Source organism: Perna viridis, chromosome 3, assembly GCF_037379345.1.
Source record: "Perna viridis isolate PV_CMFRI_1.1 ecotype Kerala chromosome 3, ASM3737934v1, whole genome shotgun sequence".
NCBI lineage: Eukaryota > Metazoa > Mollusca > Bivalvia > Mytilida > Mytilidae > Perna > Perna viridis.
In genome coordinates this window covers 5,975,453-5,992,750 of record NC_142447.1, presented here as the reverse complement: position 1 = coordinate 5,992,750, position 17,298 = coordinate 5,975,453, and the positions used below count along the sequence as shown (strand labels likewise).

The 17,298-nt window shown below is 33.7% G+C and overlaps 2 protein-coding genes across 3 annotated transcripts; both read right to left on the bottom strand.

Annotated features, from left to right (window-relative positions):
• Positions 1-1,992: 1,992 nt before the first annotated feature.
• Positions 1,993-5,922, bottom strand: LOC148620802 (C-type lectin domain family 3 member A-like). 2 transcript variants are annotated; one of them, XM_088574619.1, is made up of 5 exons: positions 5,685-5,922; positions 4,923-5,002; positions 4,039-4,126; positions 2,884-3,100; positions 1,993-2,143 (listed from the first exon to the last, which is right to left on the bottom strand). In XM_088574619.1, exons 1-5 carry the CDS (start codon positions 5,734-5,736, stop codon positions 2,092-2,094), a joined length of 489 nt encoding a protein of 162 aa, XP_088430745.1. In that variant the 5' UTR covers positions 5,737-5,922; the 3' UTR covers positions 1,993-2,091. The 2 variants fall into 2 exon arrangements, with proteins under 2 accessions (XP_088430745.1, XP_088430746.1); XM_088574620.1 differs by having other exon boundaries at positions 1,993-2,094; positions 5,685-5,920.
• Positions 5,923-9,987: 4,065 nt separating this feature from the next.
• Positions 9,988-15,138, bottom strand: LOC148620801 (uncharacterized). The gene is made up of 4 exons (XM_088574621.1): positions 15,068-15,138; positions 12,882-12,978; positions 12,156-12,352; positions 9,988-10,082 (listed from the first exon to the last, which is right to left on the bottom strand). Exons 1-3 carry the CDS (start codon positions 15,123-15,125, stop codon positions 12,166-12,168), a joined length of 342 nt encoding a protein of 113 aa, XP_088430747.1. The 5' UTR covers positions 15,126-15,138; the 3' UTR covers positions 9,988-10,082; positions 12,156-12,165.
• Between the last annotated feature and the right edge of the window lie 2,160 nt (positions 15,139-17,298).

The following is a 17,298-nucleotide window of genomic DNA, read 5'->3' as shown; positions in this document are numbered from 1 at the left end:
TGTGGTGACAGTAAGATATGGGGAATGGGTATGCTGACTATAGGGAATTGGCAATAGGTATGGAGAAAATGGGGAATGGATAGGTGGCAATGAGATATGGGGAATTCGTATGGTGACAGTACAAATTGGCAATTTTTATGCGAGTCTCATTTCTTCCTGAGGTAAGATGATTCTTTGATATTAAATCATGTGGTTCAACGTTTCATATCTTTAACCATCAATTACAGCAGCATGAAACAATAATTAAAGATAGATAATCATGAAAGATATCTCAAAGTATATCAAATTTGTAATGCTAACATGATAGGTATTTTTGTATATGGAAACCACTGGAACAATGCCACCGGAACGATGCCACAGCAGGTGGACAATAAGTCCCCGAGGATATTCTCCAGCAAGATGTCAGATTTGTACCTCAATATATACAGATATAAAAAAAATGCAGATATTTTTGTTACAGCAAAAAAAAAATAATAATAATAATAAAAAAAATAAAAAAATAAACTACCATACATTCAATTCAACTGAGGAGTTTAAAACAATAACATTCTACCTTCCCTACTTTATGGTTAAACAATTTTTAGGGGAAAATGTATATCAAGATAGAAGAAACTTCATGACTCAAAGACATCTTAAATGAATTTGACCAAGACAAAAGCAACATCCACAATTCGAAAGGAATTGAACAAAATCTTTAGGCCAAGAAAATTGAGGTGAAAACAACGAGGAAAAGAAACCACGAAACACAAAATACCGGTAGGTTTCAAAATTTCAGACATATTTTCCCCCTTAAAATCTGCAATAATACAAAAAGAATGTAACTGTAACAAAAGAATTTAAAGTTTACGTCTCGCATAAATTTTTGGTCCGCTTTATTTGTTAAAAAAGTATTGCATGCGTCATTTCCAGCGAGAGCTAAACTGTAACCGTCCATTCTTTAAATTGTACAGTATACCGAAATTTGCAATATCTGTGTAAATCAGTGATGGGTCCGATATTTTCAAAGTAATCGATTAAATTACAATTACTTTGTCAAATGTATGATTAAATTAAATTAAAGATTATAGCATTTCTGAAAGTATTGATTAAACTAGTGATTACATTGGGAAGTAATCATTACCACATTTGACTACCTATGAATTATGTGAAAGGTTTAGAACATTTTGTTTTAATATTAATATGTTTTGCATTTTTCATAAGACCTTAAATTCTTTGAATTGAACACATAATACTATTTTTTTTAAAGTATAGTAGAACATCAACCTTCACCAGTATAGATCTATACAATACTTGCAAGTTCAATATAACAATTTGTGACTTTCATTTCAATTTTTAAGAATCGTTGCACTTGATCATCATCAATCTTTGAAATGTTTTAAATTTAAGTCTGCATCAGTCTGGTCAGAATATGGCGTTAATATTTCCATTGTAATAATGCTATCATAAAGTAATCAGAATAACAGCGTATTTTGAAAAGTAATTAATTAAATTAAATTACATGCAATCAGATTTTTGGCTAATTAATGATTATCATGATTACTTGCAGAAATGTAATCAATTACAACTGATTAACGATTACAATCACAATTACCCAATCTCTGATGTGAATGGTCTTTATTTTTACAAGGAAACCACTGAGACGATTCCACTGCTGGTGGACCATAGATACCCGAGTAGTATTCCCAAACCCAGTAGGCAAACGTGTCTGGCCACGAACCACTGAGGCTTTCTTCATGCATTGTATTAAACGTGGGCCTACAATGTCATACTTCGGTAGTACTCAGTAGGTTCTGGATTTGGCTTCATCTCTTGATTTCTTTTTTTTTATTTTAGTACTCCTTGTATATGATTTAATTTTGTTTATTTAACTTTCTAAGTAGAAGTATTTGGTTCTAATGCTGTTGATACTAAAATTATGTTTACAGCATACCAAAATTTGCAATATTTATATGATAGACATGTTTGTAATATTGGTTTCAGTCATTCATGGAATTGTTTTACATAATTTTAATTACATTCAGTTTTATTAATTGTTTTTCATCAAAAGTTCAAATCAGTCCTTTCTATCGTTTCCCAATCACTTCTTGGCCACTACTGTGAATAAGAAAGAAATAGTTTATTTTTTTCATCTATAAGAGTTAATCTGGAAGAAAGGATAAATAAAGATAAATAAAATGCTTAATATATAGATACACATTTAACATTTAAAAGAAACAAAACCAAATCCGTTCAGTTTGTTTGAATCTTTGTGGTTATTTTTAATTATAAGTACAAAAAACAACAAAACTTTGGCTCACATATTTTCCATATCATGCAAACTCTTGAAGCATATGTCATAGTAAGAGCCATTTATAAATTAATAAAAACAAAAGCCATATTTTGGTCTATTTTAAACACCCGCATTGGATTGAATACATGTTCATCTAAAAATGAAACGAAATCACAAGGTTGCTAATTTCTTATAACCCTATGGTGGTTAATAAGGTGAACAATTTGCATTGGGGGTAATTGGAAACTTGTTTAATTATATATGTTTTTTTGGTAAATGATTACAGAGTTCGTATGATGTAAAATATGTACTGTAAAAGTACTTTTATTCGAAGACCAATTTTTGTGGATAAGGGAAGAAACGTAAGTTCGTGGATGCTTCAATTCGTGATTATGAAGTTTTCAGTATACACAACATTGGAAATTTCCTTTAACTTGGGAACCAAATTTCGTGGTTTGACCTACCCACGAAAACCACCAAAAATTGGTACGTCAAGAACAATAGTATTTTCACAGTATGACAAAAGTCTGATTTCTAGATTATTTTTCAATATACAATAGAAATAAAATCGGATATAGCCATTCCTTTAAACTTATTATTCAATATATACCTACTCGTTTAGACTTTCACATATAAAGTAGTACGAGCTTCTGCACGGCTCGTCAGCCCATTTACCATTAAATGGTTTCCACAAACATACACAGTTAGCACTGGTATGCTGGTTTGGTTGACTTGAATCCCAATTTTTCACTTGAATCACTTGCTGATTTGAAGAGTATATCCATCTGTCTTCCTCGATTATGTCTGAAATTGCTATCCAGAAATTTCCTGCTGAATAATATAGGAACGATTGAAAGATAAAAACAAAAACATGTCAACCAATCAGAAGAGACGATACATACAAACAAGATAATACCAAAAAAGTGCCAACCAATCAGAAGAGACATTACATCCAATATAAAAATATCTATCTGTTATAATTATTAATAGTTTTCAAATAATGTAATCTGAATGACTTTTAGAACATAGATGATTAGTTTTTGCCATCCAAATCTAAAATGTTGCTCGAACAATATACCTCAAGAATGATTCAATTCTCTTCAATGTTGCACAGCGGAGACTTCATTCAAGACTTGTATATATCTACTCTATAGTATATTTTGACACTACATTGTTTCTTTTCTTTATAAAGCCTTTTTAACCATATAATATATCATACAATTTACATTATTAGACATTTTCATGCTAAGTCTTGTGCACGGCTTAGATAGAACAAAAGAATTCTCGCAGTAGTGTATACTGATCATGCTGCACGCATGATCATCGACCATCTCATAGTTAGCACGAAAAGGGTCTATATATTTAAAACCAAGTGCAACTTTGGAACAAAGACCAGGCTAGAAAAATGCAGAATAGATACATGCAACCTGCTGGAGCCAAATAATGAAATTCCGTTCTTTAATGAATGAACAATATATACTACACATTATTGATTGATATTGCACCCTACCGGTGAACCTGGTCCATACTCCAAGGTTTTAGTGGAGTCCGAGTTGCTCATTTGCTTTTGTTACTTTGTATGTATGATTTTAGTTACTTTATGTTCTTTGTTGTGTATGTCTGTTTTCCATGTCTGGTCTTTGTCCCTGGATTATATTCTTTTAAAAACCGCTATAACCTTGGTTCCCTTGATTACTCATTGATAAGGCTGCTAATTTGTCGTTGAAATGTGTCCTTTTTTTCAAAACAAATACAATAAAAATACGTACACTGATTTTGACTGTGGCTTATAAGAAATGAAGATTCTTCTTTCGTCATTGGCTCAGCAAGTTTGGAATTAAAACCACGACAAATACTCTAGTTCATATAACAAAAGAAACCATAAGCGTCTTTTGAAATAATAATTTGCATCGTGTTCAACTTCTAACAAATATGCTTTCAAAACAAGATTGTTTTGTCACATAGCAGAAGTCACAACAAAAATATCATGAACTCGGTGATCGGTATGGAGTGAGCATCTAAAAAACAACATTAACTCTTTCATTTTAACCCGACTTTGACACCATATGAAAAACTCGATAGGCTTTCCTTGAAACCAAAACATCCATACATTTTCAATATTATTTTGGTAATTTGAGTTATAATTTCGTTGAAATGGGACGAACATTTCGAGGGCAGATAACCCTATCAAAAACTTCAATTTTCTAACATTCTATCGAAAAAATCTGAGCAAATACATTGATGCAGAGATCCAATAATTTTTTGTTCAAATAGAGAAAGCATTTTTGAGCGCAATTACATTGTCAGATCGGTGGACGAAAAATGCGTCCCTGCACTGAACAAATATGTTGTCGATCAAAAAATTTGAAAACAGCTTCGGTATATTTGGAAGACGATTTGGAATTGTTTTCTGTTTACAAGGTATGCGGAATCTCTAACATATCACTAACCATATTTGTATCTAGGTGTACCATATTTTTTTGGGTAACAACGATGCATAATGTTTTTGAATCGGGATTTTAACGGAGCATGGGGAATAAAGAGTTGAAATATCATAGGTTTTAATGCAATTGTATTTTTATAATAATCTTGCATTCAGGATTTCCAGAAGATCTTTCGTATTTTTCATTAAGGATGTTGGAATAAAACTAACCTCAGCTTCTCCCCATGGTACTGCTGTATGGCTGAACATGTAACATTTGTCATTAAATTGGGTCCATCCAATATTACAACCTGAAACATTGTATGCAATACGAACATGTATTGTGAGGGATTACATGATTTAAAGATTAATGCTCACGCGGAATGTTAAAATTCATATACCTGTTTACCGGATACACCCAGATATCATTCTGTTCTAAGAAACACAGGTCATATATTCCTTTAATCCTTGAGAGAGCGGACGATGAGTAGCTCCGTTTAGTAAAAAAAATTCAAATTGTAGTGGTCTTCCGAAACATGCATTGTGCATTAGCATCAAAATGTGTTATGGTGTTGTTTACTATAAACATACTATATAACTAGAAAGGGCAAAAGTAAACAACACGACATATTTGGGAGTAAAAATGTCATGGATGACTGTCTCATTAGCAATTATATCACATCTACTATTTTCATATTTGTTTTATGGAATATAAAAAAAAAACATTTAAAAATTTCCTTATGACCATACAGAAAACGTATTGATTTTCGCAGTTGCAATTTTCGCGATTTCTGTCGATGGAACATATTCGCGGGTATCAATTTTCGCAGTTTCAAAATCATTAGCATTACATAATGTTAAAGAATCAATTTCGTGGGTAATCTTTAACGCGCTCTTTTGTCCACTGCAAAAATTGCAAAATAATAATAATAATAATAATACGTTACTGTTTACAGTAATGCCATATTTTTCTAGGAAGACGACTTTTCTTACCCTGTATGTAAACTAGTTGCGCTGTAATTAACGAAAATACTAAAAGAATCATTTCCTCCGACGTAATGTTATTCAATATCTTTCTGATTAGGTCGAGTTCAACCAAGTTAAACTTGCTTATCTGACACAACAGTCAAACCTGTCCAAGTGACCATCTGTATTCAGCAATAGTCTGCCTTAAAAGGCTATGATTATAAAATACTTATGCAAGGCTTTCTTTGTTAAATAGACCTGTATACTATGTCTGATAAGACCATTATTTTGCACTCCTTTTGAAGGTCACAGACACAGGTTTGATTGTACATAAACAAGATGTATTTGGCATGTCTTATCAGACATATACAGAACCTCTCTAGTAATCTCTGAGCTACGTGTTGTATATTTTCTTTTGGTTTACGAGAAAATAAAATAAAATAAAATAAATAAATAAATAAATAAATAAATAAATAAAATAAAATAAAATAAAATAAACACCCTCCCCAAAGAAAAAAAACAAACAAAAAACAAGAAAACAAACCAACAACAACAACTTTCTATATTTTATTTAAAAAACCCAATACATTTGGTTTGTATATTTAGGTTACATGCTGGTCCAATTGTTATGTTTCACTATATCCGTTCTATTTCTATTGCAATGAAGTTTACAAAATGTATAACTCTACAAATGCATTGTGCAGCGCTACGTACACACTGTGCTCCGCTATGCACCCACTATACTGCGCTACGTACACACTGTGCTTGCTCCGTTACGCACACACTCAGCTGCGCGACGTACACACTGTGCTTCGCTTTGCACACACTGTACTACGATACGTCCACACTGTGCTCCGATCCGCACACACTCTGCTGAGCAAAGTGCACATTGTGCTCCACTACGCACACACTGCTGCGCTAGTTCACACTGTGTTATGCTATAACCATCTGAACGACTCCTGCTTTTTTCGTAACACGGAGAGTTAAAAGACGTAAAGATAGGTTTCTTTATCCATACATTAAATTTATCTTTCAGATCATGCATTTTTCCTACCTCTAGCTACAAACACACGTACTTACTTTCTTCTCACATTTGTCAATTCTGCGCTAGAAGATTGTTTATCGCTATTTTGTTTAAAATCCCTTTGATTTTGCTATACGACAATTTTCAATCTCACGCCAGTATGAAATAATGGCTAATTTGTGGCAATATTTTCTAATCATCTACAATGGAAAATGATTAAATACAGTAACTTACCCGATTAGAATGTATACATTCCAAAATTATTCCACAAATTTTAAACGCGATTGTCATAGTTAAGCGATTTTTGTTTAAAAAAATGTGCATCACAGCTGCTTAACATACGTGACATCACGAGGCACGTCGCTTTAAAATAGTCCCGGAAGAAAATTTTACAGCGCTTATAAAACTTACATATTAAGGTCAAGAAAACTGAAAATAAAAGAAAACTAATACCTTACAATTCAACAAAACAGCGATATACAGATTATCAAATATTTTTTCAACTCGCGGGAGTTTCTCATACTCATCTCGTCTCGCGGCAAAGCCGCTCGACGAGATCAGCACGAGAAACCCCCTCTCGTTGAAAAAAATATTAAATAATCTAATAATATCTCGAAAATGTATCTGTAGTACATACTATTTTCTTTCGGTATTTGTTTTTTCTGTCTCCATGTACTCAAGCGCCACGCAGCGACAGATGTTCGTTTGTTCCTCTTTTACTAACCGCTGCAGACAAGTCATTCGAAATTCTCGGGCGTTATTCAATCGGTTAACGTCGCGTAAAATCTTTCACTTTTCCCGACTTTGCAAGAGTAATAAAGGGAATCAAGGTTATAGTGGTAATCAAAAGAATGCAATCCAGGGGCAAAGACCAGACATGGAAAACAGACATACACAACAAAGAACATAAAGTAACTAAAATCATTTGTACAAAGTAACAAAAGCAAATGAACAACTCGGACTCCACTAAAAACTGGGAGCATAGACCAGGTACACCGGTAGGGTAAGCGTCCTCTGCTTTTCTAGAAACACCCGCCGAGTTGCTCATAAAAGTCAAGTCCGGGGTAGACAAACGAGCAAAGGAAAACTATGAACCGTTGAATAAATCAGTTTTCATTCATCTTGAATTCTTGCATTTTCTGAAAGGGCTGGCTGCAGCGGCGTTAAAAGTAAATTTCGAACCTCAGACGCTGTTCGGAGCTTGCCATGTATTTAGCCTTTTCTATGTTATTTGCTTATGATTTCTAGTTTTACGTTTCTACTCATTTAACTGTTAACACAAAGGAATACACCTGACTTCCTTATTACAACTGAGAGTCGAAGATTGTATCAGTATCATATATTTGAGGGTAACTAATGTAATCATACTTTGATTCTATAAGTAATGCCCGGAATATCGAATGATAATGTAACTGGAAAACATGATTTGACTTGCGAAATTATACCTCCGCCAACCGAGGATCGAACCTACGACCACTCGGTGTAAAGCCAGCGACTAAAGAATTAATCATTTTCGCCAAGTCAATTACTGGCTATTTAAAAGAGTAATCAAAAGAATGTAATCCAGGGACAAAGACCAGACATGGAAAACAGACATACACAACAAAGAACATAAAGTAACTAAAATCATACATACAAAGTAACAAAAGTAAATTAGCAACTCGGACTCCACTAAGAACTGGGAGCATGGGCCAGGTGCACCGGTAGGGTAAGCGTCCTCTGCTTTTCTAGAAACACCCGCCGAGTTGCTCATAAAAAGTCAAGTCCGGGGTAGACAAACGAGGGAAGGAAAGCTAAGACATGTTGAATAAATCAGTTTTCATGGATAATTCAGTGCTGATGGTTACACCATAACGATCCACGAGTTCATGATAACGGCCATAAAACTTCTGTAGTGATGACTTCAATCTTGTAGCAACATAACTCTGTTCCAGAAGCCTATTTGTTAGAGTTCTAACGCGATACAAAAAGTCTGCATAGTTTCGCCAAGCTCTGGCATAACGTATGAGTTGTGATATGAACACTCCATACGCAGGAGCCGAAGGGATGTTGCCACAGATGAAAGGAACGTTGACAATTCTAAATGAAAAGTCATCACGTTTGTCGTAAAGTTTGGTCAATAGTTTTCCTTTACCATCGATTTCTAAGTGTAGGTCAAGATATGAAATTTCATTACCCACTACAACGCAGGTAGGCCGTCCTGCCACACCTGAAGAGTCTTCGTACCACGAACAACTCTTAACACTAGTTCAAACACTATATTTTTCAAAGACTTTCAGTTTTGGTGTAGTCCGTGTTGCTCAAATACTTTATGTTATTGTATGTGTTATTTTGGTTATTTCATGTTCTTTGTTGTTTGTGTCAGTTTTTCATGATTTGTCTTTATTCTTGGAATTTATTTTTTTCATTTCCGTTCGAGTCACCTCGGTACCTCGATCACTCTTTGCACCTCTGCCACACTTGGTCCTAAACCCCAACTCCTTATGCAACAGTCCACCGGAAACTGCATTCACAGATTTGTAATAAGTAGTGCTCATTCTGTATAACAGAGCTTGTAAGCTAGTATAGTGATATGTAGTAATAAAGGAGACAGTTTTAGGACTGCGGAATATAAAATGACGACCTCTGAAGGGGTTGTCATTTCAAAAATGTAACACATTTAGTACTTTGCTGCACGGACCTCCGAAGTGTTCAAGGCAACCATATAAATTCAGTTTAGTTTAGTCCATCTATCTGTAAATGGTTGCAATTTTATCTGAAATTTGTATAATTTACAGTTTTTTTGTCTTGATTATTTAAAATTAAACATTTTAACATATCAAATTCTGCATCTAAGCTACATTTTATGTATACATATGCTTTTCTATTAAACCTACAAATGGGGGACGCACAGGCACAACATGTAAAAAAAGTTTAAAAATTGGCAAGGCATGAGCACTTTCTGTTTCCATTGTACTGTACCAAGTTGTATGTAGAGGCGGGGTTTAGTACTGTTTGTGGCAGAGGTGCCCTTTGAGTGGGAGACGGGGTTTTACTATAATATAACGGTTACTGTTACAACTGTTACATGTGAATTTTTGTGTGTTTTATAGATGAGTAAAGGTGTAACCAAGGAAACCAAGGTTATAGCGGTAATAAAAAAGAATGTAATCCATGAACAAAGACCAAACATGGAAAATAGACATACACAACAAAGAACATAAAGTAACTAAAATCATACATACAAAGAAACAAAAGTAAAGTACTTTCTAATAGTTGAATTCTACGATATAGTAGAATAGTGAATGGTATTATATTGTAAAGCAATTTTGTTGCATGCGATTTAATATTAAATATTTGAAAATTGCTGCTTTACAGCAGTTTGTATGGTTCTTCTTTCATTGGAACGTTGTTTGGTTTAGCTGAAAATAAAAGAAAATAATAGTAAAAAAAATCAACTTAATTGGTCATATTTCATGTAGAAATATCCTTTGTACATGTAACATGTTCAGATACGCGTAACAACAATCACACAATAGTATAGTGTGAAAACCTGAAAAATGAGTTCTAAAGAATATATCATCAGCGTTAGAATCAAATACATAGGAAGATCTAAATCCAAAAATTAGTTATATGCAAGAAGTACTCAAACCAAAATTATCGGAATCATCATCAACAGGTTCTGCAATGTGCAATACAAGGAATGAAGCCTTAGTAATTTGGAATTTTGAAACATGTAATACTGCAAATTTTAATAAATAATGTATGTTATAATCCGGTATTATATAGTGCTTTAATTCGTGGATACCAATTTTCGTGGAAAAACACAATTTCATGGATGCTTAAATTCGTGGCTTTTATGTTTTCAGTATACACAACAATGGGAACCTTACCCACAATGTCACGAAAATTAGTATTTCTTGAACAATAGTACTTTCACGGTATAGGATATATATATAATATAATATATGACAAGAATATTAATGATTGATTGTTGGGGTTTAACGTCCGAGCAGCAATATTTCAGCTTTAATTAGACGATGAACATGACATGGATGATAAAAATGAACATGAAATGATGACGTAATGAAAAATGAGATGGATCACAAGGATAATAGGGTCGACAAATTTTGATTGCCACTAGAAAAAAGGAAGGGATGGGTAAGGTCGGGCAATTTATCCTCCTGTGGCGGAGCGCAAAGGTTCCTACTCCTATCGAATACCAGCAGGGTCCTTTAACGTGCGAGGAACGTGACATCTTTCCCAACACGGTGCACCACTATGGTTTGCGGTCAGGTTTTCCGTATTATAGCCTGACAACTCCAGCATGTTACTCGCCAGGAGTATCCCATTCCAGCCCCTGAGGCACACATCCCAGTTGTTCTGTGAGCAGAGCCCCGGCTACGTTTCTGAGCACTATTTAGTCGCCAACAGGGATATTAAAGAAAGTATTTCATATGTGCAGTTATTCATAGAAGACAAGTCATTTCCTTAATTATGACGTATAGTGAAAAAAGGAGTGTGCTTGAGGCATTGTAGTTCTAAAGTTCATCATTACCTTGTGACATATATGGGCTTAATTGAAAAAAAACTTTGATTTTACACATGACTAAAGACAGCAGGTATAATTAATTCATTTTTATCACATCTAGGGCGTGTTATGACTTTTTTCCTAGATGCACAGGCTTGCCTGAATTTCAATGGGAATTTTGGCAATAGTAAGCCCACATCAGTCAAAAGATGCAAAGAACACTGACGACATTGAAAATGTGGAGAGAGTGATGATGTTTAAGGTGAGGAATTTGAATTTGAAAAAAAGAGTGTTTGTGGATAGGATGGAAATTTGGATTCCTTAGTTCCCTTGATTACTCTTTCATCCTCCAACTTCGATCCAATTTAGAAATAAGTACTATCTTTTAAAAGAGATAGCCGAAACAGTAAAATTTTACTTCTAAGTTTCTACATTTCTTTCAAGAAAATAACATATGGCACGCAATTTCAAATTTTCGATACAGTTTTTTCTAACGTAATTTCAAATTTTCTATACCTTTTTTTAACGCCACTAAGTTATCAGTATTTGGCCAATTGGGAAACAAAACTGCTATCAGGTGACTTGCGTTTCCATAGAAGAGCGTCCTTAAGGTCAAAGGGTAAAGAGCGAAACTATACCGACTGCGTCGGAAAAATGAAGATAGTTTAATTCTGCACCTGGAATGTTCTTTCAAATTCAAGTACTTGAGATATAGACAGTGAAGCAATTCACTCCATATTTTTATTTATATCAATGGCGGCCATTTTGGTCGAACTATTGTCCGATACAAATTTGAAACTTTACACTCGAAGATGTTGATAAAAAATCATTTACATTAGAATTGTTTTTTCATAGATTTAAACAAAAACCTTAAAACTTAACTGACGACCGATGACAGACGCCAAGTGATGGCATAAGCTCACGTGGACCTGGGGTAAAGGTGAGCTAATAAGACAATACGTACCACATAAAATTTAATTAATAGCAATGTCATCACCATTAAGAGGGATGTCATCACTAAAAGCAGCATCACCATGACCACTACTACATTTTTTGTTATAAAAATTTTCGATTCTTTTAATGACAGTAAAAACACCAGAATCTTCGCTTGTACAGGCGGATCTCAATGAACTCACGCAAGTCAAAACATCTGCGTAAGCACTGAAAGAAAAATAAACTAGGTTGTTAATCTCCTGCTCCGGTCCTTACAATGATAACAGGACATAAGCATTGAAAGATTGCATGGAAACAGTTTTTGCAGTGCAAGTTACTCAATCCATCGCCTGTATTAAGAGTATTTTGTAAGGTGTTTATCCACTAAATTGTTTCTGATCATCTGTATTGACTGCAACTTTTCAGATACAGTTTAAAAAATTGGTTTTTTTTTTTTAAAAAAAAAGTATCTATTAGTTGCTGAATATAGCCTTATAAGTGATCCTATTTCTTTAAACACCTACCATATAAGACTTCAAAATAATTTAGAAGCTAGTTTTTAACTATTTAATTCCTAATTATGAAATCTTGGTGTATAATTATTTTGCAATCGCAAATTGATGGTTTATCATTTCTATGATTTATGCTTTTTAGTCTTTGAAAATAATGCACTTTAATGCAACTTTAAAGTTGACAGATCATTAATACAAATGTATACTATCATTTTGGGAAGGAAATATTTGTAACATAATCTTACCTGCATCTCAATGGAATCAAGGATTCCTTGCTACCTTTTGGCAAGTTACTAGATATGCAGCGACCTATAGCTGTTCTATCACATGCTCCATACACAACTAAAATATTATTTATGAATTATTCACACTACTGGAAATCTTAAAGGTTAAATTCCAGTCCTTGCACGAACTGGACATTATTTTGCCAGGAAGAAAACAGTGGTAGAATGACAACCCCTAGTAAAAGCCGTTACAAGGAAACTAGTCGACCAATTGAGAGTCTCTCGAGACAAAAAAGAAGATTTTTAATGAGATGAAGCATCATGATACCGATAACCTTGGAGTGAGTAAATTTCGAAAAATATATTCATAATGAATGAGGCTAAACAGTGAAAATGCAATTTTATATTCAGAACAAAGCTTTAATCATGTTAATGAAGTAGCTATTAAAACGACCAGAGATGAAACTAACATTGTTATAGTAGCAGCCAATAAGAAAATTAAAAATCGGAAAGTCGTCAAAAAGAAAGTTCTGTTCTATCCAAATCACTTATCAACTGTGTAGCACAGTTAGATCACTTGTTGCGCAGATCAAAGAAAAATAGTACAAAACATTGACAACTGACGATAAACAAATTAAACGTTGCGTAGAACAACAAAGAGGTTGTGCAGATCCAATGCTTCAAGCAAAGCCTACACAAATGGCTGAAGACATTGATAAAGATACAAGTCCACTGCATTGAATGAAGTGCAAAAAGCCATCAAATCGTTTAAGAACAACAAAGCCACAAGATTTGATGCCATTATTGCAGATCTACTGAAATAAATCATCAATACTTCCAGCAAAGTATTCCATGGTCCTTTTAAGAACATCTGGGAAAAGGAGAGTATACCACCTGACTGGTCAAAAGGTTTTATTGTCAGAATTGAAAAAAAGGAGACGGAGAAGGTAGCTGTGACAACTGTAGAGGAGTTACTAAACCGTCGGTCCCAAGCAATGTATTTTGTTAGAGAAGAACAGGCGGGCTTTCGGAAAGAATGAAATGATCAGATTTTTACAATGCGTAATATCATTGAACAACGTTTTGAATGGAACATGTTTTATATTCATCAACTTTACTGACTTTCGGAAGTCACCTGAGGAGAATTATAGGAGCTTAATGAATTCAGACCAAAATAATAACACTAATGAAATGAATCTACAACAATTATGAATGCAGAATTATTAGGAGGTATCATCTCTGACCTTTTAATGAAAGATCTGGCGTAAGCATATACCCATATTGTCACCTACTATTGTTTCTAATGATCATTGACTGACTGAGGGGTTTTTAAAGTCCTTGACTACCCTGTCGAGTCTCGTTCGAACGATCGATCATTGATTCGATACAATATTTATCCAGCCTGCTGATTTTGACTTCGCATATGGTCTTGCTGAAATTTCATTCACAAGATTTCATTTGTAAAAGAAGACATCAATGTTAAATATGTATGTAGAAACAACAGGCCTAAAATCAATGCAGCGAAGAAGACAAAAATGAATTTTATTAACACCACTCTATCTGATCCAATAAATAAACCAAAAACAAAAACAAACAAATACCAATCCGATCAAGAGAGTCGATGACTTTGTACATAGGAAGCACGATAAGCTCTGAAAATGGCACCAAGATATCAAGGCAATATTATCCTACACAAGACTTTTAACTATTTCGAGGTATACAGCGTACATCAAAAGAAAAGCACAAAAATACGCATCCACAACAGAAATGCAAAACCGGTAGTGTTGTATGGGTCAGAGTTTTGGTGTGCCATCCAGAGTGATCTGCAGAACATATTTCAAAAAGCTGCCTACGCACAATCCAAGGAATATATTGGCGAAAGAATTTCATAAATGAAGAACTTGTCAGGAAGTTCAAATGTCAATCCATCCCTACAGAACTGAAAGATTGGGTCGTGTGTTTAACTGGTAAATTGCAGACTCCTTGATGTAGCTCTGCGCTGGGCAAAATGATGGGAACTTGTTGCAGCGTTTGTTTCTAGAAAAGATGCTTTGTAAAGACAGTTTAATTAGCAGAAAAGATGATATGACAAAACAGACTTTCAAGGAAAATGAACAATAGATGTCAATATTGCAAATGTTTTCAAAATATAGCAATACAGGTTTTCTTATACACTTAAACGAAGATATAAAATCTAGATGTCTTACCTGCTGGTAAAATAAGCAGAAATAAAAGAAAAGCAACTGACATTTTCAATATTTTCATCTTGAATGCAACACAATTTATCGAACTTTACTTTTATTTCTAGGAATTGATTGACATATCTACGTTAACCCACGTGCAAGTTTATCTTTCGTGCATTTTAAAACGAGGAACAGTTTGATGCAAGAATGTTATTAGCTGAAACCCGTTGATTCAGCGACAATATGATATGTTATTTATTTAAAAAAAACCTCAAATGAGACCTTGCTTTGTCGAACTTAATGTACTTTTTTTAATGTGCTACGTTTTTTTAAAAAAAAAACACTAGCTGAACAAGGAATATTTTCTCTTATATTTACTTTTTATTTTAAATAGTACAAAATGAAGAACAAAACAATTTGAAATAAAATATAGAAGATGAAAAGGACCGAATTCGATTAGTGCCATATCCAGGGTTTTTTAAATATTCAGCGGTGCAACGGGAGATAATTTAATAAAGTATAAGAACAGAACAATATATAATAACTGTGCACTACACAATAATGTAGTGACTGAAAAATCATAAATTAAGTTATGTTGATTACATGTCAACATAGGACTGAAGTTTTTTGTTTTTTTTCTATTCTGTTAGTGCTTTGCAATTAATTACGGGACTACTGGGACAAGGATGCTCTATACATATTTAAAAGTCACATAAAACACCTTACTCTCCAAAGGACGTTACCTTCAACATACTGCAATGCTGTTGTCATTGAAAAAGCAAGAATTTCTCATCCTCCGGAGCACCGGAGATCACCCCCGATTTTTAGTTGTGTCCCTGTTGTTTGATTTCCTCTGTGTATTCTTTTTTTTTGTATTTGTAAATGAATTTGCTTTTATTGTGTGTTTTTTTTTGTATATTTTGTTGTTCTTGTGTATATATTCGGTATTCTTTGCGTTATCTTATTTTTTTTCCTTTCAACTGAAATATATTTCAAAAGCTGATTCTTAAAAAAAAAACCACTGTCTTTTTATTTTCAGTCTGAGTTTTTAGTAATTATTGATGATTGCTTCAATCATGAAATCTGTAATGAAGTTTTTACGATGTTTTTTTTTTTTTTATTTTTGTGCGTTTTCGTTTCCGAGGAATATCTCGAATCGTGGCTTTAACCTACATAGGGTTTTAATGAGTTCGTTTTGACCTATATCCACTCCAATTACAAAATTGGATTGCTTTGTAACGAAAAAGAGGGTCCCATGCGTGTTGATCATACGTCATCAAGGTCAGGTCAATAGGTGAAACTAGCATTTTCAAATCAGCTCTACATTCCATATATGATTGAATATTCTTTTTTATAATTTCGCCATTGTGATGTACTGTACAAGCTAAATATCTGTGTTTGCATTCAAAATTAAGTTCATATTTTAATATTGATAATAAATCTGCCATAAAATAAACAGATCTGATCTATGGTATGTTCCTCACTAAAATCAGATGATAGTTAAATGCACGCATGACAAAGAATTTCACTTTTGGACAGCGAGGAACCATACACTGCAGCGATGAACATTTTCAGGACGCAGTCGGTATTGAGTTGGCTTTGACATCTCGTGATACTTATGATGTTAAACCATGGCAACGTAACCGATTGAGCTTACAACATCGCATTTCATCGGACAAAAGTAATAGCAACCGTGAAATTCAAAGCTCCATCCAGAGCATTAGTGTTCGGATTATTTTCAATCACGTTGATATATTGAATTAAAATCTTTGATATAGTGAATTATTGGAAATAGATTACTTGTTGAAGCAATTAAATAATTAAATTACTAAATGTAACAATGTTCACACAGTTCACAAAATAAATTTAGAATGAATAAAGCGAGAAAATACGTCGTCTATCTTTTTAAAGATAGTACTTGTTTATTTTTCGGACGAAGTCGGCATTGTAACACGTTTCCCTCCTTTACCTCAAAGACGCTGTTCTATGGAAATGCAAGTCTCCTTATTGTATGTATTCCGATTGACAAAGTATAATTTGTGACGTTCGAAAAAGTGTATTTGAAATGAAAATTTCTTCTCATATGTTATGTTTTTTTATTTAAAAATCAAAAAAAAATATGCGTCTTTTATCCTTTTTAAAGATAGTACTTGTAAAGACACCTAAAATAGTCAAAATGCAAAGACTGATTTTTCGGAAAGATTCGTCGAAGATGAATTTGAAAATGATTAATTGATTCGAGCAGTAAGTGATGA

Excerpts from the sequence above, each read along its gene's own strand:
- LOC148620802 (XM_088574619.1), bottom strand. The coding sequence starts at position 5,736 with ATGATTCTTTTAGTATTTTCGTTAATTACAGCGCAACTAGTTTACATA. Across the intron at positions 4,127-4,922 it reads TACCATGGGGAGAAGCTGAG|AGTATTTGTCGTGGTTTTAA; the intron begins GTTAGTTTTATT and ends TATATGAACTAG. Across the intron at positions 2,144-2,883 it reads ATATGTGAAAGTCTAAACGA|ATTAACTCTTATAGATGAAA; the intron begins GTAGGTATATAT and ends CCTTTCTTCCAG.
- LOC148620801 (XM_088574621.1), bottom strand. The coding sequence starts at position 15,125 with ATGAAAATATTGAAAATGTCAGTTGCTTTTCTTTTATTTCTGCTTATT. Across the intron at positions 12,979-15,067 it reads TCTGCTTATTTTACCAGCAG|TTGTGTATGGAGCATGTGAT; the intron begins GTAAGACATCTA and ends ATAATATTTTAG. Across the intron at positions 12,353-12,881 it reads TTGATTCCATTGAGATGCAG|TGCTTACGCAGATGTTTTGA; the intron begins GTAAGATTATGT and ends TTTTTCTTTCAG.